At 36.1% G+C, this 23,591-nt stretch overlaps 1 protein-coding gene across 1 annotated transcript in view; it reads right to left on the bottom strand.

Moving 5' to 3' along the window:
- The window catches only part of LOC120424103 (metabotropic glutamate receptor 1-like), a 59,985-nt gene extending 42,795 nt beyond the window's left edge, over window positions 1-17,190 (bottom strand). The window contains exons 1-4 of the mRNA XM_039588158.2: window positions 16,784-17,190; window positions 4,920-5,300; window positions 4,654-4,843; window positions 4,375-4,454 (exon numbers count right to left, since the gene is read on the bottom strand). Coding sequence (XP_039444092.1) covers window positions 4,375-4,454; window positions 4,654-4,843; window positions 4,920-5,300; window positions 16,784-17,026 — 894 coding nt within the window. The 5' untranslated portion in view covers window positions 17,027-17,190. The remainder of the gene's footprint in view (window positions 1-4,374; window positions 4,455-4,653; window positions 4,844-4,919; window positions 5,301-16,783) is intronic.
- Window positions 17,191-23,591: the final 6,401 nt, after the last annotated feature.

Here is a 23,591-nt window from a genome sequence, read left to right as displayed (position 1 = left end):
GTTTAATTTTTTTCAGTTAACGTGAAAACTTCTATCATTGTCATGATTTTTCTTTCAAAGATATAAATTTTGCGTCGCTTTCAATATTTTGACAAAATTCCTTCAACAAGTTGTTTAGAATAGTACCCTACACATGCTGATTCCTTTTGGTAACGATTATCCCTTTCCTTATAAGGTTATGGAAATCGTCATTAATCAATGATTGCTAACTAGGACGTCAATGATTGTACCACAAAATTTTATAAATTTTGAAACGCATTTGATTTAGATCGAAAATTCTTTCAGTGGCCGGCAACACCCGGCACATGCTGATTCCTTTTGGTGCTGAAACTCGTTAAATTGAATTTGAGCAACTCTCTACGAAATCGGCCGATTTCGACCATTTTTATTTTTTGTATTTTTTTATTTGACTTAAACTTTGTGGGGGCCTTCCCTAAGACCAAATAAGCTATTTTGCGTCATTGGTTCATCCATACAAGACTCCATACAATTTTGGCTGCTGTCCATACAAAAATGGTATGTAAATATTCAAACAGCTGTAACTTTTGAGTGAATTTTCTGATCAATTTGGTGTCTTCGGCAAAGTTGTAGGTATTGTTGAGGACTTTTGAGAAAAAAATAGGTACACGGAAAAAAAAAATTGCAGATTTTTTTATCAGCTTTTTTTCACTAAAACTCAATTTCCCAAAATACGTATTTTTTTTATTTTCGAGATATTTTGATATGTTTAGGGGACAAAAATCCGCAACTTTTGAGCCATAGAGAAACATGGTCAAAAAATCTGCCGCCGAGTTATGAATTTTTGAAAAAACAGTGATTTTTGGAAAAAATTGAAGTTTCATGCAAAAACAAGTTTGACATTATTTTTTAATGCAAAATTAAATTTGCAATCGAAAAGTACTTTTTGCAATTCCGTCGTGAAACTACTGACTTTTCCTGTCATTCTTGAACGACGAAATAGCCTACTTTTCTGTACCAAAAATAACAGAATCGAATAGCAACACTTTTCAAAATAAATGCTGAAAAGTTCTACTTTTCAGCACTGAAATGGGTGCTGAAAAGTTGAACTTTTCAGCACTTGTTTCGAAAAGTAACACTTTTCAACATTTTTTTGATTAAAACGATTTATTGACAAAATACATGAAAATTTGACTTAAAATTTCACTCAATGGGTATTTTTCGGAATTGCAAAAAATGTTGTATCGAACTCGTTGCAAAACTTGATTTTTTCAGCACTCTTCGTATTTATCCAACTCGGTGAACCTCGTTGGATAAATGTACGACTCGTGCTGAAAAAATCCTCTTTTTGCAACTTGTTGCATAAACTACTATTACAGATTTTTTGATAAAGGGCTCCGTTTTCAAGATATAGATACATTCGTGAAATTTTCCGATCTTTTCGAAAACAATATTTTGAAATTCTTTAAATGAAGACTAACATTTTAAAAGGGCCAAACATTGAATATTACGCCCATTTAAAATGGTAGTCTTGATTTAAAAATTTCCAAAATATTTTTTTCGAAAAGATCGGAAATTTCACGAATTTTTCATGTTTTGACATTGAAAATCGAACCATTAGTTGCTGAGATATGGTCATTAGAAAATGGTGGGTTGTTTTGGTGAGATTAAGAAAACTTCAATTTTCGTGTTTCTTTTCCTTAAAGCGGCTCTATCTCAGCAACCCGAGGTCCAATCTTCAATGTCTCTTAGACAATTTTATAGCAAATTTTCTGAACTTTTCAAAAAAAAGATTTTTAGAAGTGGTCAATCATGGTCACTATTTTCAAAAATTGAAAAACTGCAAATATTTCGCTAAAATCAAACTTTCGGTGGCTATATCTTGAAAACGGAGCCCTTTATCAAAATATCTGTAAAGTACTTTTCGAAATTTCAAATTCAATTTTGCATTAAAAAATAATGTCAAACTTGTTTCAGATCATAACTCGGCGGCAGATTTTTTGACCATGTTTCTCTATAGCTCAAAAGTTGCGGATTTTTGTCCCCTAAAACATATCAAAAAATCTCGAAAATCAAAAAATACGTATTTTGGGAAATTGAGTTTTAGTGAAAAAAAAGTGGATAAAAAAATCTGCAAATTTTTTTTTCCGTGTACCTATTTTTTTCTCAAATTTCCTCAACAATACCTACAACTTTGCCGAAGACATCAAATTGATCAGAAAATTCACTCAAAAGTTACAGCTGTTTGAATATTTACATACCATTTTTGTATTGACAGTAGCCAAAATTGTATGGAGACTTGTATGGATGAACCAATCACACAAAATAGCTTATTTGGTCATAGGGAAGGCCCCCACAAAGTTTGAGCCAAATCAAAAAATACAAATAAAATCCATTTCCGGTTTTGGTAGAGAATTGCTCATTTAATACAGAATATTTTATAGTGATGATCAATTTTCTTCGAAAATGATCAACGGCTTCACCTTTAATTGTTTTGGTTTGGCGAGCAGTCTGTCGAAAGTTATGAAAAATAAAAAAAATATCCTATTTCACTGACGTTTTGGCCTTTTTTTAAGGCGATCATGATTTCATGATTTCGCGAATTTTATTTACGTCTTCAAAAATAAATCATACAGAATATTCCAGGATTCAACAAATTCTTGCACCAATTCATGATTTTATGGATTTAATGCATGAAATCATGGTTTTTTATTCACCAGATATATTTTTTTATCCTAATCATGGATTTTTATGTCTAAAATCATAAATATTTTCATGACCTAATGCATACATTTCATAAAATCATGAACATTATTCACGTTTACGACAATAATCGGTCATGAAAAGGCATGAATTTTTATTGCCGACTCCTGGATGATCCGTGCCCAACACTCACAGTTGAAAAAATCGTATTATTCACGTTTTAATGGTATGATTTTCAGAACATTTCTTCCGTGTAATGACATTACAAATTTTGTTTGAAGTTTTTGTCTTTCGGCCTTGGTTCTTAATCGTGGGAAGAAAGATTACAAAATATCTAAATTACAAAATCAAGCTTAACTTTTAAAAATCTAATCAGGCAAAACAATGTTAAGGTATGTGCGGTTCTGGAGCTTTTTTTTTTTCAAAAATGGACCAATAAACCAAATTTTTATTTTTTGCTTTCTGGGTGTTTTGAAACAGCCTTGAGTCAAGAGTTATTCAAAAACACCCAAAAAATAAAAATAAAAATGGTTTATTGAACCTTACCAAAAAAAAACTCTAGGCTTATAAACAAAGAGTGTATCCTGCTCACTTCAGTGGATGTTAGAAATGAGCAGGATACACTCTTTGTTTACAAACGCAGTTCAGACTATCGATTCAAGATTGTAAAATTGTCAAGGAAAAGACGATTTAATTATATTTGGTTTATTTATATTTTTATTTAAAAAACTGAAAGTAATGTTATAAAAAAATCCAAAAGGGTTTCTTGACTTCGATACTGTCATGCTATCTTGTCGTAGGTCGCTTTTTGACGTTCCGAGAAAAACGAGTTTAATGTCTGACCTTGCATAAACAAAAATTAAAAAAAGCACGCAATGTAAACAAAATCAGTTTGGTTGACCATTCTCTGCAGAATTATACTTCTTTAAAATTAAATACCAATCTGATTTTCTCTACAATTTAACTGACAAATTGAAAAGCAACCCATTAATGTAATTACATCATATCCAGCTTTTTAAGCGAAAATGGCGTTCGAATGGTGAACGCTCGAAATGTCAAAATCAAGCAGTGGTACCAACATTACGAAAAATGTGTGCCATTGCATGACAGCCGCATTTTTTTCTAATGTTGGTGCTCTTGCGCGATTTTGACATTTCGGACGTTCAACATTCGAACGCCATCTTCGCTTAAAAAACTGGATTGCATACTTGCGGGGGTTTCTGGCGTTCTGCTCCAGTAACGCCTGAAAGTATGCAGCACGTTGCAGAATCATGAAAGCGTTATGCTTGCAATATGTAAGCAAATCTGATGTTGTTCGTAAACGTAATCGTTGCAAATGTGAACGGACGACGGATCGATAACATACGTAAACGTTTTTTAGAACAAATCGTTTACAATGTAAACGGATCCGCTGACAGGATTTCTTTCCGTGTGCATTATCCCAAAGATTGGATGCATTTGATTGCCGTAGTCCCAAGTTATAATTACACATGTTTACGGTAGTCGGGCATGTACGTGTGTCAAAGCCGCAAAATGGCGGCGTTCTTTACTCAATTTGACCCAAAATGGATTAAACTTTGGATTAAACTGTAATCTTGGAAAATGTGTTAAGTGAAGGAGAGGGTAATCTGAACATGGCAAAAATTGCATTACTTTTTTTTTTTGAATAAACTTACACCAAAATTGCGTACAACATATGTTAAAACAACTTACCGAATCTTCCCTCGCTATGCAAACGCCATACTTTTCCGCCAACTCGCGAAACGCCTGAATTCCCGACTGGCCATAATTTTCTGGAAAACGTGAGAGGAGAGTTTATATTAAATTAGACGAAACTGCATACTCAACGTTCATATTTAATGGCTTTCAATTTCCCACCCCGCCAAAAAATCATAACCGCGCATAAAATGACGCCAAAATTGGAAACAAAGAGTTGAAATGAAAAACACCCCCGAAAAATAAAATAATAAAAGCTCGTAAAATAGCTCTTACCGTCGGTGTTAATGGCCGACACGTAGGTCCAGTTGAACTGGCGCACCAGGTCGACCATCACCTGGGCCTGGTAGTAATCGGACGGAACAACCCGCATAAAGCTGCTGTACCGTGCCTTATCGGAGAGATCTTTCGAGGTGGTGGAGTAACCGATCTGGGGGATGGCAAACAGCTGGAGCAGATTCTGGACCTGTTGCGGCGAAGGATAGAACGTTCGAAAAAGGGTGTTTATTTGTTTATATTTTTTAAGGTGATTGCTTCAGTACCTGTAGTGCCACCGAACTGGACCCCGGTCCGATGACCCCAATCAACGTTGACCGGTACTTGCTGACGGGTTTCCCATACTTTGAGGTTATGTTTTGGTTCACGGCCAAACAGGTGTCGTCCGGTAGCAAGTTGTTCCGAACGTTCATCGTACCGTTGCTTTTGAGATCTTTCCTCGGAGTGGCCACCGTAGATCCGGACGGTGGGGATATCGAGTCCCGGATGAGTTCGATGCTCTGCTGGAGGGCCACCGGGGCGTACCAGCACGAGTCGCGGATTTCGACGCCCAGTGTAATGTTCGGCAGAAGCGAAGGATTTTGATTGATTTCGTCGATGGTTTTGAACGTCACTTCCGAGCGCTGGATGCCGTATGTTTCGCGGATCTGGAGAGGGGGGAATGGGAAAACGAAATTGGCTATCAATAAATATGGCGCGGATTTATCATTTATTTAGGTTTATGGTGATAGAGTTGAAAATTAATGTCCCAGACATTTGAATTGAATGTGTTGTTTCGAAGTAATTAGCCACTCAAATTCAATCCATTTTATGTTTATTACGATCGCACCGAAAAATAAATCCACAGCTGAAAATATTTTTCTACGAATTTTAGGATGTTTTACGTAACATATAAAAAATTGTGATTTTAAGATAAATATGATTTAAAAAAAAATTATTATTATTATTATTATTTGTTTATTTATTCATGTAATATAAGGCACGTGCCTTTTAATTCATTACATTGTGGCGGGAATTCACTTAGTGATGGAGTTATTCAATTTCACTTAACTTAAATAAATTAATGCTAATTATCGGATTTCGGTTTATAAATCGAACATAAAGTACCGCGCTTCTCCATCGAAATAAGTTCCCAGAATATTTTGCTGGAGAAATTTGGAAAATCGTGGCTCAATTCTTTAGGGACCATCCATAAACCACGTGGACACTTTCTTGGAAATTTCAACCCCCCCCCCCTTCGTGGACAATTGTCCATACAAAAAAAAAACTTTTTTGTATGGAGCGTGGACAATCGCCATAACCCCCCCCCCCCCCCTAAAGTGTCCACGTAGTTTATGGATGGTCCCTTAGGTAAACATAAGTAAATGTGCCAATTTTGAACCAGATCAGGTGAGGGTTAAGGGTCGTGTTTAAATTGTTACTAACTGTTTACTAACCTAGATTTAAAAACTAACAATTAATTTAAATGTTAAAATATTTGTTATTGATCGTATGAACCAACCTAACAACAATCATTGAAATGGTCATCGCGAGCGAAACTGTTAGCTACTCTCGCGAGATCGTCACGATAACTGCAGTAGGATAGTGTAAATAGCAAGACTCAAAAAACTGCTTGATTTGTATTGGTCAGCAGTAGGTTTCAGATCAGATCAACAAAACCCCCCAGAACAGATCCCAATAAACCACGGTCGAAGCTATTTCGGTCTCGCGTTTTATCCAAAGAAAATAAGTAGTTTTTGTTCCAAGTTTGTGCGAAATAAAACCCAAGTACATTTAACTTTATTCTGCGAATCTTAGTTCTATACATAATCCGAACTCGTATCCGCTTGTGGTTGCCGTGGTGAAATCCCTGGTGAAGTTCTGGGCTGTGTGAAAATTAATGCGCTGGTCCACTTGAGCCGTGAAGAATTGTGCATTAAGTGGCTGGGAAAAGGTTCTCGTGTGTGCTCTGCGAGGAAATAAGTCGTGTGTGATCCGTTTGGTGCTACAAGTTGGTTTGCTTACGCAATCAACCAAGCTGAGTGGGAATTGGGTGTTTCTGCTGTGGCCGTTTGAGTGAAGAATCTATACCTGGGCGTCTTGGACGTCTACGCGGCGGTGGCTGTGGCACCTGAACCGGTCACGTAAGTGCGTGCTAGCTGCATTTTTTGGGCCACTCTTCGAGTGGGTGTAAATTCCTCCCATCGAACCATCCGGGACCGAGCCCGGCCCCATCAGGTCGCTTTTTACACAGTAAAAAAAATCATTTCAATATTACATCTGGGAAGTGGTACATCTTTTATGTCAGAAAAAATGTGTAATTTTACCTATAAAAATGTGCGATTTTACCACTTTTCTGGTGTAAAGCCACTTTTTCAATTTGAATTGAGGTAAAATTACGACATTAAAGAGGTAATATTTAACCTTCCAAATTTACATTATTTTTTACTGTGTATCGTTGAAGTTTGTATGGGAAAATTCGAAAAAATGTATGGGGAAAAGGTGGCGTTAAATGTGTCGGAACTTGTCAAGTGTGAGATTCGTTTGTAAAATTTTATGACAAGCAACTTTGTCGAAGACCGCAAAACAAACCGAGTTAACCCTGACGAGTTATTAACGATTTGAGACGTTTTTGTATGAACGGATTTTCTTTCACTAACTTCAAAAATAAAAAGCGACCCTTAACCGATTTTGGGCAAAATTTACTTTTTATGCCTAAGGAATCGAATCAGGGGGTATCACCCTGATGGTGCATTATGTTCAATTAATGTATAGAGGGTGGGAATACTTGATATCATTGTTTTGTATCGCACATATGTCTTCCAATTTATCATAAAACTATGTACACCCAACCCCCGATGGTTGGCCACTTTTTCGTTTGACACTTCTTTTGTTTGTACCCCGTTGGTTGGTCAAAGTCAAACTTAAAAGTGACGAACTGTCACTTTTTACGCGGCACTCACGCACACTATCAAAACAAACGTTTGGAAGTGTGTGTTAACTCTGTGTAAAAGGGGTGTCAAACTAAAAAGTGACTCCGTTCATTTGACAACAATTGGTGTCAAACCATCGGGATTTGAGTGTATAAACTTTTTGCAGTTAAAAGCTCAAATACAACTTTTTTCGGTTGATCAGATTTTTTTTATAAAATGAGTTATTTACCCAAATTATTGAATTTCCTTAAGTTAAAGCAATTCCACGTAAATCCTGTATTGGAGTGTTCGAATCTAGATCAAATTTGAGCATTTTTACAAAAGCTGATATATTTTGTTTACAAAACATTTAAAAAATGGTTCAAAAAGCAGTAAGCCATCTTCAAATATGCTAAAGGAATCCATGCACGAAAAACTTAACCGATCAGTTCAACTTTAGGCGGGGTTTTTAGTGACTTCAGAAAAGGATCAAGTCTCTCTAAACTCGATTGTGATTGATCAAAATAACTTACTTAAATTTTTTGTTTCATTTTAAACCAGTTTTCAAGAAAGTATGACTTTGTATATTATTTTGGAAAACTTCTATAACAGACAAAACATTCGATAAGGCCGATGCAAACATTTTTCAAAGATTTTGTCCTTCGGCTCTGGCCGAGATCGATTGGGGCAAAACCATGAAAAAAGAAATAAATAGCAAGTCATAATTTCATCATTTCAATGTTAAAAGGTATGTAAAATGCATTATACAGCAGTTCAGTCGATTTGAGATCTTGAGTTTTCAAAAAAATTAAGACAAAACTTCAGGAAATGGTGACAAATTTTTTGTCAAAAAAAAGTGTAACCTTACATCAGAAAATGATGAATTTTCATCAGTTTCTGATGAATATTCATCAGGTTCACATTTTTAAACATTTTTTCGGTAATATTACTCACAAAATAGTTAATATTCAACCTACCAATTTTTTACCATTCCAAAATTCAACTTTTTTTTTTGCTGTGCAGTTTTATGCATTTTAAACTGTTTTCAACTGATTGATTTCACTTAAAATTACATCAAAATTTGAATGCGTTTTCGAAAAAAAATTCCCCTGATATTCTGATGGAAAAAATGCATTTATTCTTCTGAAAAAATCAGTATAGTGAGAAAAGGCTAATTTTAAAATAGGTCGCAATCAGAAACCGGACAAAGATATGTTATTTTTCACTTATTTTTTCACTATTTAACATTTTGATAAACTTTTTTAGTATTTTTAAATTTATTATGTATTTTAAGATAAAATAAAGTATAAAAGTATAATATTAGAGTATAAAAACAATAATATTATTTATTCCCTTGATTATTTTTTAAATATGTAATTGAACATATTTTTGACATTACTTAAAATATAGTGAATAGTACTACAAAAAATCTGTAACTGATAAAAATGGTTATTTTGTAAAAAAATAATATATTTTTCCAAAAGATAAATGCAAAACGGATCGTGAAAATTTCGTTCGAAACTTTAATTCGAGAGGGCCAAAAGTTTGAAAAAAGTCAAACAAAAAGCAAAGAATGATTAATTTTGCTAAAAAATAAAAAGTAAAAAGATTTCAAAACGCTACAAAACGTCCGATGACTTTAAAAATCAAACAAGAATACTCAAATTATCAGCCTCTAAGGGATCGAACACGATTGAATTCAATTGCTCAAAGAAGCTTATTCTATCCCTGTTTCATTCCTCATCGTGAACTGTCACACCTCGCCGGAAACACAGTTAACGAAGGGAATTTTCTCGCGCCAAATTTCCCGCCTCAGTTCCGCTGGTTTTGTGGGCCAACAGGTGAATCCAAAGTTTTCTTCTTGTTGAGATGAAAAAGGGGAGGACAAATCGAGAAAAAAAAAATGTATTCGATGTTAAACGATGGTGTCAGATGGGGTGGGGCATTCGAGGGGCAAAGCTCATCAATAACGCCACGTGTGTGATGTTCAAAGATAAAACCACACATCGGGCCAGAACGCAGCCCGAAAAAGCTTACACTTCTGAATGTGGAACAGAACACGAGGACAAAAATAAAAGCTAAACTCGTTTGCAATTTATAAAATGCGGTTTGAAAAAAGCGCGCGCCACTTTCGCCAGGGCAAATCGTAAACGGTAATGTGATTTTCCTATCTCGTTTATTTTTATCTCACTCGCTCTTTAGAGAGAGAGGGGAAAGAGTGGGGGAAATGTTCCACTGACTTTGTCTCTCCCTCCCACTTGGAACACAGTCAATCGTAGAAGGCGTCTTTATATTGGGGTTGAATCGGGTCTTCCCCGACATTCAATCAATGGGAAATTCTCTTTAGAAATGTGTCATTTTAAAAATTGAAGTTTTTCCAAATCAAATGTCACATATTCGTTTGAAAAAAAAAACACAATGAAACCTCGATTCCATTTTGAAAAAATGTTTTTTTCCATGTTCAAAACAGAAATTTGAGCAATTTTTTATCTATGGAAAACTTTTATATCTTATTTTGCATTTTAATTCACTCATTTCAAATACCAACATTTGCAATCAACTTGCTTTATTTGAATTTTCCCCGTGTTTGAGAAAAGCTTGTAATTCCATCGGTTCTAGAAAAAAATATAAAAATTATTATTCATAGAAATATCTATCAAATTTCAAGATAAAATGTTGTTATTTCGTGAGGAATTGACACAATTCTGATTCAACTCTCACCGACGAACGTGTGTGATGTGATATACTTTCTCCCTGCCAAGAAACACCCCCCAAATCACGCTTACACACACATACGAGAGAATGTGTTCCAGTTCTTCGTTCGACTGACATCAAAGTTGTGCTAAGTCATTTTTTTCTGGCACACCCCTTCCCATCCCGTAACCTCCCCTTCTCCTCTCGAAATCAGGTGAGGGATGGGTCCCAGGTGAAGGATATCGTTTAGTGTTCTACCAGCCGCCCAACTCCTTGCCAACGCGCTCAGACACGCCTCCAACGTTTGCTAGATTCAATTATCTGGGAAATGATGACAAATTGAATTCGTTCGCAGCGAGTAGCGTTTTTGTCATTAGCGGACAGAGAGGAGGCTCGTTTATGGGCCTTTTAACGCGGATTTATCGCACTTTTGTTCTCACTTTTTTCATGCTTAAGCATCACATTTCCAATAAAGATTGATGAATTTTGCAGCAACTCTCACCAAAAAAGCTTCAAATTTATAGTGCAACCCACTTTACGTGCGCGTTTATTAAATTAAGTTCTCCAACCATCAACCCAAATAAAAACACATCGTTCTCAGCGGATGCGAGAGATCACGCTTGTCACTTCATTCACAAGTTTTTTTCCCCAGCTGATGGAATCACTCAACCAATCGAGAGCACTAGAGAAGGAGGAGGAGGATGAGGAAAATAGCTTCCATGTGGGAAAATGGTTGTTATCGAGCTCCTCAATTGCCGCCATAAAAGTTTTCCCTCGGCGATTCGCAGTGGTGGTGGTTAGACGTATTAGTTGTGTTGTATAAATGTCAAGCTATTTTTTTCTTGTGAGAAATTACAAAAAGGCGAAAGTTACATTCAAACGAAGAAATAAAAAAACTTATTTTTTTTTTGCAAAACATTACTAATGTTGCTTAAACGTGCAAAACTGATTCAAAACACTGCAATACATCTGGAAAACATAAAAAATTGTGTTATTTTTGTATCTGATCTATTTAGACCAGAAGATAAATGGACTCAATAATCTATAGAGTGTGGCGGTCATCACTCTCGTTTCTCGAGCATGATACACTGGGTAGTAAACATAATTTCATTTTTGCTTTTGTTTTTTTTTTATCTTGCTAAAAATGATTATAAACACAGAAAGTGCATTTTGAATTGTTTTCAGTTGATTGCACGTCTTTTTTCTTTGTTGTTTTGTAGTGTTTTCAAATAAGGTAGTGTTGCAAAAAGAAGATTTTTCATCATAAGTCGTAGTTGTAAACCTCGTTGGATAAATATGACGAGGGCTGAAAAACCCAGTTTTGCAACAAGTTGGAAGCATAATTTTTTTTTACAGTTCCGAAAAATACTCTTTGAATAGAATTTTGAATCAAACGTTCATGTGTCTAGTGAATTCATCGTTGAAATCCAAATTAGATTGAAAGTGTTACCTAATATTTTTTTTTTAAATTAAAAAAATGGACAATATTTCATAGAAAAGAAATAATGGTAATATACAATGGTGACAGATTTTGTGTTTTAAAAATTGTAATATTACATTAAGATGATTTTTTATCAGTTTTTGGTGAATTTCCATCAGGTTTAAATTTTCAAACCTTTTTTAGGGTAAAATTACTCAAAAACATACAATATTCAACCAACCAAATTTTCAACCATCCCAAATTTATCTTTTTTATTCTGTGTTGCAACGGCCTTAATGTAATTTGAAAATTATAATAAATGGCCAAATTCTTGTATTGTTAAGTCAAAGAAATACGTAGACAGCTTTTTAAAGGTAGATTTATTACCTCACTGATCTTTTAAATAATAAATTTGGAATATTTAGATAAAATCTACTGCAAAGACATGTAACTCTGTCTAAAAATAAGAATTGTTAGTAAATTTATATAATTAATCTCAAACGGACGATGACGTGAATTTAAACCATTAACCACGATATCTAGAACTGCTTCTCTTTACATAAGTAATTTGAAAGTTTTTCAACAAACCATTCCGACAAATGGAAAATCTGACATTCAGGACAAAATACATCTTTAAACTTTTCTTGGTCGTATGTCGAAAAAATGACTTTGTAAAATTGTCAGAACTTTCCGATAAAAATATTTTCAGATTTGAAAAAAAAATCATCCCAATACTTGGAAATGGCCTAGTTTTCCAAAAATCGTCAGTTGTGTGCTATCTTGTGACAACGACCATTTAGTACTTTTCGAGAAAATCGATTTTTAAAGTTTGTTGGTAAATAATTTTAAAATTATGAATGATAGAGCCAAACTTTTTGAAGCAATCGGTTCGTATACTATCGCTTAAAAAACGCTCCAAGTTTCAACAAATTTGGTTACACCAGTTAAAAGATACAGTAAATAATGTAAACAAAAATCTGAAAAGCACGTGTCAAAAGTGTGTTTCGAAAGTAAAATTGTACTACGTGTCACAAGTGTGCACAGAATTCCCATGCAAACTAAAATATGCTTAAATCAATAGTTTAACCGACTTAACCAGTATATTTTCAAAAACAAAAGATTGCATTGCCTTCAGAAAATGTGTATCAACATAAATTTGTGAAAAACAAGAAAATTTTTCCACATTTTCCAACAACATGTATGACGTGTCACAAGTGTGCACGATCATTTTGATGATAAATTGGTCTATGTCACAAGTGTGTATTGCGATATCCGGGAAACGGAAGCGAGTTTCCAAAATCAGCTTAAAGCATCTTGTAGTGTTTGTTAAGTATGGCAAAACGTCATCATTAACTCATTTTCGACCAAAATGGTCTATGTCACAAGATAGCACACAGCTGACGAAATATAATTTTTAATGGGGTATAGACTAAAAGGGTCTTTAATGGCTTTTGCGGTGATTATTTTTACTAATTCGTGATTTGCACCCTTTTTCGCCCACTTGTACCCACTACAGTAGGTCTTTACTAAAAGCTAGAGATGGGTGTCATGTGGGTGTTCCATCCTGTCTTCCAACCTTGTCAAAAATACTTAAATTAAGTAGCTTAAAACTCTTTTTTAAGACACCAACGCTTTACAAGGTCACCAGTAGAAGTTAGGGATAAGTTGACACCCTGTAGGTGTTTCACTCTGCATGTCTAAAATTTTCAATTGAAGCCACATTTATATACAACAACTTTTCGTAAGACACCATTTTACTAGGTTGCTACCTTATTACGTTGAAAATTAGGTTTTTGAAATATCTACCGAAGTACTGACAGTGTTGGCAAGAAATATAATGTTCAGCACTTATTTTGAAATGCCTCTTTTAAAAACCCTGTGTTTTCTTTCAGAAGCAAGATGGAACCATATTTTCTTCGGGAATGTTTTAGAGGACATTCAGGACTATCTTTCTACGGTGTTAGTTCCCTGCGTGTAAGCATCTAGTGATTTATAAAAATGTATAATTTATATATATGTTTTATGTATATGTCCCTATTTTGGGCCTAGTGCCTATTCTGGGTTTACTAAACATATTTCAACGAAATTGTGCATTTCACCAAATCTGGCAGGAATCTGCCATTTAAGAATGATACGTGCTGTCGTTATCTTCATTTTGGCGTGCTTCGTGATTTCAACCAATCAGAAGGTAGGTCGAAAATAAGCTAAATGAAGGTCTTATCCTAGGAGAAATAGACCCAGAATAGGGACAAAAACAGGTCGCATGATAGATTCGGACAACGTTTTTATCAAAATTTCTGAGATCCAGCTTCCAAAAAGTGCATGAATAACACTTAAATGCGTATAACTTTTGATAGGGTTGTCAGATCTGTAATCTATTGAACTCGTTGCAAAGGTCTTTTGATTACCTATCCAACGACAGGTCGCATGATAGAAACGGACAAAGTATTCATCAAAATATCTGAGATCCGGCCTCTAAAAAGTGCATAAATAACACTTAAGTGCGTATAACTTTTGATAGGGTTGTCACATCTTCAAACTTTTGAACTCATTGGAAAGGATTGATTACCTATCCAACGACAGGTCGCATGATAACGTTTTCGTTATCGTCCGGACAACGTTTTCGTCGAAATAAATGAGATCCGGCCTCTAAAAAGTTCATAAATAACACTTAAGTGCGTATAACTTTTGATAGGGTTGTCAGATCTTCATTCTTTTGAGCTTGTTGAAAAGGTCTTTTGAATACCTTTCTAAAAATGTATAACATGACGGGGTTTCTCACAAAAACCACCCTTTTTACAATCTTCTAGACTTTTGTTAAAATCGTTTAGCATAACTTTTGGAGTACTTAACTAAACTTTATAATTTTCAATAGCGACTTATGGGACCCCAAGACGAATCGGTTCAGCCAGTGCCGAGATAATCCAGTGCAAATTTTTTTGATCAACATCCCACCACACACACAGACATTTGCTCAGAATTTGATTCTGAGTCGATATGTATACATGAAGGTGGGTCTAGGAAGTCAAATAAAGAATTTCGTTTTTCGAGTGATTTTATAGCCTTTTCTCAGTAAGGTGAGGAAGGCAAAAATACCATTTTAAATAAACTTTATAAAATTTCAATCAATTTTTTAGATTCCAAATCTCAGATTTTTTCAATAATTGAAAGAAGAAATAAGCACAAAATTATTCACAATCCAGTGTTGTCATCTGGCATCGCACGGACGGATATCGTTTTCCACTTCACCACACCAGCAGTTAGAACGATAACGTTTATGTGTATGTTTTTTCGTGAGTGCGAATGTGATTGGGAACGCTCAATCTTTCCGAAGTCGTTCTACCAAACAGTTTTGTGGTTGTTGAGGAAAATATCACCCAAAACCGATAAACCGATACAAATGCCATAGGGTAGAGGGTGAAAATGGGATAATTCAATTAGATAGTGTATTTATTTGGTTTGATATATTTGTAGAAAAAAAGAGAGGAGGTTGATCCTAGACACGAATTCATTTTTGAGAGCTCATCTGTCATTGTGAAGCCATGATGCTTTTAGGATTTGAACAATTCATCAAGATTTGTTTTTAAACTTAGATTCAACATCAATTGATCATTTTTGAGCAACTTTAAAATTATCAACATACAAAAAGTCACTGATTTCAAGTACCTTATAAATCACAAACCACTTTCAGGGAGTTTCAACCTTCGTTATCACCACTTTTTTTAAACCCCAAAGTGGACATCATTATTCATCGTCACCTTTTCTAAACCTAACCTGCAGCAAAAGCAACAACAGCACACACACACACAAAAATGATTCAACAAGTTCCCATTCTGCTCCTCACCAATCAAGTCAAGTACCCCTCCTCGGCAGATGGAGTGATCAAAGTGGGGAAATGGAAGGGAGAAAAAAGTGACAAAGCAAGGACTAAGAAAATTGCTTAACTAAATAACCATTCAATTTGTACTTGTCGCTGACAACGTGCTGCTGTGCCACACCAGAGTGGATGATGCTGCTTGATGCCTATGTTAAGGGATTAAGATGATACGGTAAGTTTTGAAAAAAATCAAAATTTGATGTTTGAAAAAATCAGCAAAGTTTCAATGGAGGTGCCAGGTGTTTCTTAAATTTTTCATTGAATATAATCAAATTTCAAGTTAACTAAGGGTTAGATTCCCAGCCCGATGAAGAGCACCCAGTGTCTATACACATGGTGAAAATCGACGTTTGATCCTTTCGTCGCAAGCGTTGACTCTTCCTTCTGCAAAGTAAACGTATAAAAAACCACGTGGAACCGGTCGTTGTGGGTGGTGGGAGGAAGTGATTATCGGTGGATGATGATGATGTGTTACTTCTGCTTTCTGCTGTTGTTGTTGTTCCCTTTCATTATTCCCCACCGTGGCAGTGGAAGCTACCTGTAGCGAGGACCTGTTTGAACAAGTCTTTGGGTGCGTATCACGTTGATGACGATAAAACGACGTGATGGTGTTGGTGGTGGTGAAAATGAGATTACCGTAATTGTGCGATATGTTTTTCCTAACTTTGGCTTATTCAAGGCAAATTTAGGCGAATGAGGTTTTGTTTTTAATTAGACGGCGGCGAAGATTAATGGCTTTGAATGAGCGGTTATGACGTTAAACTGATTAGGCCGTCTTGGTTCGGTGCAAGGAGGGTTTTTTCTGGTTTAATAAATGAGATTTTATTTGCTTGATTACGATGAAAACGTGGATGAACCCTGTTATTACGAGTGACGTTCTGAAGCTGTAGAAGAAAATACACAAAAAAGTTTATGGAGAACAGAGAAAAATCACTTAAATTTCTGAAAATATTTTGAACAACCAGCCGTTTCCATCAAACTATTTGGATTACAGTGATATTATGGAGACACATGGTTTTTTTTTAAAAAAAAAAAGGGGAATTTGCTAAATTAATCCAACTTAAACATTGTATTTTGGTATACCAACACTTTACTTAGTAACAAGAAAGCATAAAGTGGTGGCACTGAATAATCTCTCATAATCAAATTTGTACCAGCAACACATCGTTTCCCAACTCAATTTCCTTAATCACTACAAACTAACCCAAGATACAAGTTGTAACATCGCCGAAAAACCATTCTACTAACCTCACCACACGCCAGGAAGTGATTCGGGCCGGTTCGCTTCTGCCGGGGCTGTTGGTGCATCGAGAACAGCACACCGATGATGAAATCCCCGGCGATGTGGGCCGAAGCCCGTTTGGACGTGTCCGTCTGATGTCCAGGTCCGGCCAGCGTCGTTGATTTGTCCAGCACCTGGGCGGCCGCTGCGATGGCCAGAATGCAGATGATGGCGGTGGCCAGTGGCCACGTGGACCACAGTGAGGACATTCTTGTGCGCTGAAAACGTTGGCCCCTCTCTAGGGGACTATATTTAGCTGACTCCGGGACTTGTCGTACGGATGCTTGCAAGGGTTGTCATGAATGAGATCACGATGTGGGCACTTTTTCTGACTGTCATTTTTCTAGCCCTTTTGCTCTGCCGTTGCTAACATTCACTCGAAACGAACGAAGTTGACTTTATAGCTGTCGGCCACCATTGCTAGTACCAACCACTAGTGTCTTCCTTTTTATCTACAAGGACTTCGCCGCCCTGGGCTCCTAAGTGTATGAAAGTATGGCACGGAGCGACGGCGCCGAATACCCATATTTACACAAAGAATTTTAGAGCGCCCGCCGCGGGATTCGAACCGGCAACCTCTGGATTATGAGCCCAGTGCGCGGTCCGATTGATCCACACGGGCACTCTGTGCAGTCAATTGTATAAATTAAACAATCTTGTTTATTTTGCACTGAAGGTGTTCCCACTTTTTTTACCACAACATCAACTTTTTTTGTCACTTTGCAATGCAATAAACAGAAAAAACTATGCAATTGAAGCATTTAAATTTAAACAACAAAAAAAAACAAATTTTAGAATAGAAATTATAAATTTCATTACACTTAACTCAATTCATTAAGCAGTCAAAAGTTGATAGATAAAAAAACATTATAGAGCAATTCTCTGAGATTTCGGTAATTAATTTTGTTTTTTTTTATTTTTTTTTTTTATCCGGCTGAAACTTTTTTTGTGCCTTCGGTATGCTGACCGAGCCACGTAGCCCAGTGGTAACGCTTCCGCCTCGTAAGCGGTAGATCGCGGTTCAAATCCCGGCTCGGACCAACACAACTGGTGATCTTTTCCCTTCTGGATTCGATTGCTTAGTAAAGGGAAGGTAGTGCATCGTCACAAACTGGACCTTATCACGACACCTTAGGGAGGCGACCTATGGAATGTTAACATTAACCTTAACATGTTAACATTAAGTTGAGAATGAAACTGCCACTGAATCCGCTTTGTAAATGCCGGCCCCGATACTCTTCAAGGGTGTTCCCCTCAGGAACTGGGAAAGATTTACTTACTTTACTTCGGTATGCTCAAAGAAGCCATTTTGCATCATTAGTTTGTCCATATAATTTTCCATACAAATTTGGCAGCTGTCCATACAAAAATGATTGATGAAAATTCAAAAATCTGTTTCTTTTGAAGGAATTGTTTGATCGATTTGGTGTCTTCGACAAAGTTGTAGGTATGGATATGGACTACCGTCATCAGGGGTGACATTGGGTCTGGGGGGTGAGATTAGGTCATACAAAAATACTGAAATTTGTATGACCCGATCTCACCCCCCAGACCCAATGTCACCCCTGATGACGGTACACTGAAAAAAAAATTATACACGGTAAAAACATTTAGGTGATTTTTTATTTCACTTTTTGTCACTAAAACTTGATTTGCAAAAAAAACACTATTTTTATTTTTTTATTTTTGATATGTTTTAGAGGACATTAAATGCCAACCTTTCAGAAATTTCCAGAATAGGCAAAAAATCTTTGACCGAATTATGATTTTTCGAATCAATACTGATTTTTTCAAAAAATCGAAAAATTGGTCGCAAAAATTAAAATCGAATTTGCAATCAAAAAGTGCTTTAGTGAAATTTTGATAAAGTTCTTCGTTTTTTAGTTATACACAGAAAAAAAGATGAATTTTGGAAGGTTGAAAATTTGGTAGGTTGAATATTCTCTCTTTTTTGAGTAATATTACAGAAAAAATGTGTAAAAATTTGATCCTGATGAATATTCATCAATACCTGATGTAATATTATACATTTTTTTCGACACAAAATTGGTCACCATATCCTGATGAATATTACCATCTTTTTTTTGTGTAGCCTTTTTTAAAAAGTCGCAGTTATTTTTTTTAAATTAGTGCACATGTTTGCCAACTTCTGAAAAAAATATTTTTGGGAAGCTGAGAAAATTCTCTATATTTTGCTTTTTAACTTTTTTGATACGACCCTTAGCTGCTGAGATCCTGTTTTTAAATATCATGCATTTATTTAAAAACAGGAAAATCGATCGATTGATGCAAAGGGGTACATCTTTTATGTCAGATCTTACGTCAGAAAAAATGTGTAATTTTACCTCTGAAAATGTGTAATTTTACCATTTTTCTGTTGTAATGTCGCTTTTTCAGTCTAATTGAGGTAAAATCACATCATAAAAAATGTAATATTTAACCTTCCAAAATCACAATTTACACAATTTTATGCTGTGTAATGTCGATATCTAAGCACTAATGGTCCGATTTTCAATGTTAAAATATGAAACGTTCGTAAAATTTTTCGATCTCTTCGAAAAAAATATTTTCAATTTTTTTAAATCAAGACTAACATTTTAAAAGGGCGTTATATTAAATGTTTGGCCTTGGCCTTGTAAAAGCCTTGTAAAAAATCAAATTTTATTTTTGATTGTTGAGCATAAATAAGTATGACGTATAAACTACGCTAAAGTGATTTAGAATTTTTTAATCCAAGATGGCGGCCAAAATAATGGTGAAGAAATATTGAAAAAATGCAGTTTGTATTTTAAAAGACAATTCATCATTCAACTGCGACTGAAATGGGGTCAGAGAACTGAAATTTATTTTAAAAGTAAGAAAAAAAATAAAAACAAAGACAAATTCTTGATTCCACTATACGAAGTCCCATATAAACCTTCGGGTAATCGAAGCTTCGGATAATCGAGTACGGACTGTACGTCTGAATGCTTGCAAAAAAATATATTTGTAAATACATTGAAAAGACAGTTTGAAAATATGTCCACAAGAGGTCGGAAGTTTACTAATATGAGCCAGAGCATTTAAAGTTATCTGAAAATTTTGCATCCGCAAAAGTTGTTAGTTTGCATAACTATTAAAAAACAAAATTAAACTTCACCATTCAAATACCAAGCCATGTGTCTCTAAACTGGACTGTATGGACAAAATTCGTTCAGCCAAAGCCGAGAAAACGCACAGATATATGCTCGCAATTTGGTCCTATTAAGTACCGTAAAACGGGGTGACTTTGATAGCCGGGGTGACTTTGATAGCCGTAGGTTTGCGATTTTTCCGCAAAATGTAGAGTACAATTAAAATACGTAAGGAATGGTTTAGAAACATACTGACCATGGTAGAGAAGTGTTCAAAGTACCTCAAGAAGAACTTTTTATAAAGTTTAAAAAGTTAGTTAACTATAGTTAAGAAAATGTTGATGAAAGTCATTATTTTAAACTTCTCAAAGTGTCATGATTTTCTCAATGAATATGATTTTCAATCGGAAAACGGAACGCATTTTCGGGTTTTTTGGAAAATTGTCCACTAGGAGAAGGTTAAATAAGTTTGTAAATAATAAATAATATGTGTTTTTGAAACACAATTAAAAAATATCTCCAAATTTATAGGCAATTCCAGTTAAACAAATTTCATGTAAAATGTTAAAACTTGAGATTCGAGCGAGTTGTGGCGCTATAACCACGGCAAATAGTGTCCAGGGCATTCGTGGAAATACAATGTCCCTTCCCAGAGGGTCCCGGAGTACCAGACCTTCTTAGCATGGTGCTCCCAACGAATACAACCAAAATCTCGGAGCGTATGGTGGTGTGTCCCCACGCTTCTTCCTCCCCTGTCGATTCAGAATTGTGTTGTTGTTCGAACACTCAGTGCTCAAACTCAACCCAATTACGAGTCATCTCTGCGATACGGCTTTACGCAGTAGGCCTGGCCGCTTTAACGCTTGTGATGTTTCAATGCATTCTAATACAATGGCGCACTACAAATGTTAATAAATGACAAGAAGAGTGCTAGGCGTCATCTAACCTAAGGCATTCTCCAGGATCCCTTCGAAAGATTGGCTGCGCTAGGGTCTGATTAGATTAGATTAGATTAGAATATCCGAGGCCTTCCAGCAACTCGTCAACATCGTCTGCCAACGTGTCCAAAACAAAAATTGGAGGTGGTCTTCGTTCCGTAGGAGAATTGTTCTGTTTTGACGTCGACACTTTTTTCCGTGCACGACCATCATCGTCGTCGTCGTCGTCGGTAGTGCTGCTACCGTCGGTGTTGTTGTTGTTGTTTTCTTCGTCGTCGCTCAGCATCTGGAACTCGTTCCTGATGGGGATATTGGCGGATGTTGATGTGCCACTGGTTGTGGCACCGGAAGTACCGGAACGGGTTCGCACTGGTGATCTTGGAACATATCCGGGATGTAGTAACTTTTTGTCTATGCCTTCTGCGCTCACGCTCCCCTGCGCGATGGCGGTCGACACGGCGTTGGTTTGTTTACCTTTTTACACACGGCCGGTAGACGAACTTCGCGGTTTTTTCGAGGCCGCACTCGAACTGCCACGGCCACGGCCGGCCTTTGGCATGCTGGAGAAGCAAACTCGCGGGTAATCACAATCAAATGCGGCGAAAAAATCCGAAAAAAACGATAGAGCACTGAGCACTTCACTGCTGCTTGCTCTCGTGCGTACACGGAGGATTGCAGATGAAACCACTAACTTAAAATAGCCAAATCTCGGCAATGATACTACCAAATGTCTTGAAATATATTTTGTTAATAGTTTAAAATGTATACTTTAATTCCCTGCAAAAAGTTTTAAGTTTTAAATAAGTTTAAATGTGTGCTCATACCAAACTCTGACATTTTTGACGATTTACATTTATATAACCCCTTAAACGATGCGACCCTTGGAAGAGTCCAGACTCAATTGTTCGAAGCCTAGATTATACGAAATTTTGATTTTCCGGTTTGTGTGGGATTTCCGATTATCGTTTCATGAACAAAAAACTGTTTTTTTTATTTTCTTACTTTTAACATGAAATTCGAGTTCTGCGACCCCAATGTGTAGATTTCGAGTTAATATTATGCAATCATAAAAAAACCTAGCGTGACGTCACAGTCTCGCAAACCCCCCCCCCTTCCCCCTTCGTCACATCTTGTCACACCTACGGTAACTCCCCCTCCCCCCCCTAAGAGCGTACGTACTTTATGGATGACGCCTTACAATAAAAACCATATGGCACGATTATCAAAGGCAATGATTTCTCAATTACTTTTTTTGATAGCAAATGTATTCTTTTTAAAATCCGTTTTCTCTGGATCAATTTGACTCCAAACTTTCCAAGTCCTTTTGCCATTTGGCCTCATCTTTCAAATATTTTCTATATTTTAAAACTAAGCCTAAAAAAAGGCTAAATAAAATTAGCTATTCATGCTTTTCAGCTTGATTTAAAAATGATGCTCAGTCTTAATCGGTGATATTTTTTATCATGCACTTTTACTATTCATATCTTTAAAGGATACATCTAAGTGTGTATATTTACCGAATTCGGTAAAGTTTACCGAATTTTCAACTGCTGAACAGTTCGGTAAACTGGAAATTACCGAATTCGGCAAAAACTTACCGAAATTAGGTAATGAAGTTCATTATTGTCCATCGTACAACTGAAATTCGGTAAAATTTTGTTTATTTTGACAAATGGTTTACTGCCCCTGATCGCACAAATGTCCAATATGCATTTTCACCGATTTTGAGTTATTGATGCAGTTTGGTTCAAAATCGTGTGCTTTTTCAGAGAAGCTTACAACATCCAGTACTTTTTTCTGGAAATCTGGAGAAAATCCAGTTTTTGTATCCACCGAAATTGTTAGTTTGCATAACCATTAAACAACAAAATTAAACTTTTCCATTTAAAAAAACCAAGACATTGGTCCCAAAACTGGTCTGTATGGACAAAATTCGTTCAGCCAAAGCCAAGAAAACGCACAGACATTTGCTCGGAATATGATCCTGAGTCGATATTTGTATAACAAAATTAAGTAAATAAAAGTAATGATCATGATGATGCATAAATCGATGTTTACTGGCCAACTTCTAAATTAACTTTATTTTCTGAATCAGTTGAATCCAAAGCGGCTTCGAAAGAATGTCCTTCTTCCAGTAACTGCCTCGTTTAACTTTTCCAGTAAACAATTTTGAAGACAATCCTAATTAGCACCAAAATCTGCCGCCAAAACGAGTCTAGCTCTGGTGACTTTTCTCTTTCTTCAAATTCTTCAAGCCCCAACTATATCAAACTACAATTGCTTTCCAGCCTGATGCCGACAAATGCATTAAACACTCTGCGAAGCAGAGCAGGTCGTTTTGCTTGCTCAACTTTCCCCGACTGTGACATTCCGCGCCAAACCGCGCCTTCCATCGGAAGACGCCGGACGCGGCCAATTGTCATTATGGCATTTTTTTGCGCGCCAGCAGCATCCTTTTCAGATTCAGATAAGTTTTTCTTAACATTCCAACGCCCAAGGCTCCAAAAAAGTTGGAACGGTAACTTCAACTCAATGGTTCTCGGGCATAACTCAACCAATCAAGATGATTCTTCTTTCCAGTGATTTATTAGGATTTCTAGATGATGCAGAACTTAATTTGATCAAATCTGTAATTTTTGCGATCAAAAACATCGTTCCAACTTTTTTTTTCGCTTGTGATCGCCAAAAATTCCGCGGAGGCAGTCTTTTTAAAAAAGGTGGAA

This window comes from Culex pipiens, chromosome 1 (assembly GCF_016801865.2).
Source record: "Culex pipiens pallens isolate TS chromosome 1, TS_CPP_V2, whole genome shotgun sequence".
In the NCBI taxonomy this organism is placed as follows: domain Eukaryota; kingdom Metazoa; phylum Arthropoda; class Insecta; order Diptera; family Culicidae; genus Culex; species Culex pipiens.
Note: the sequence above shows the minus strand (reverse complement) of the source record. Positions and strands in the feature narration are given on the sequence as shown.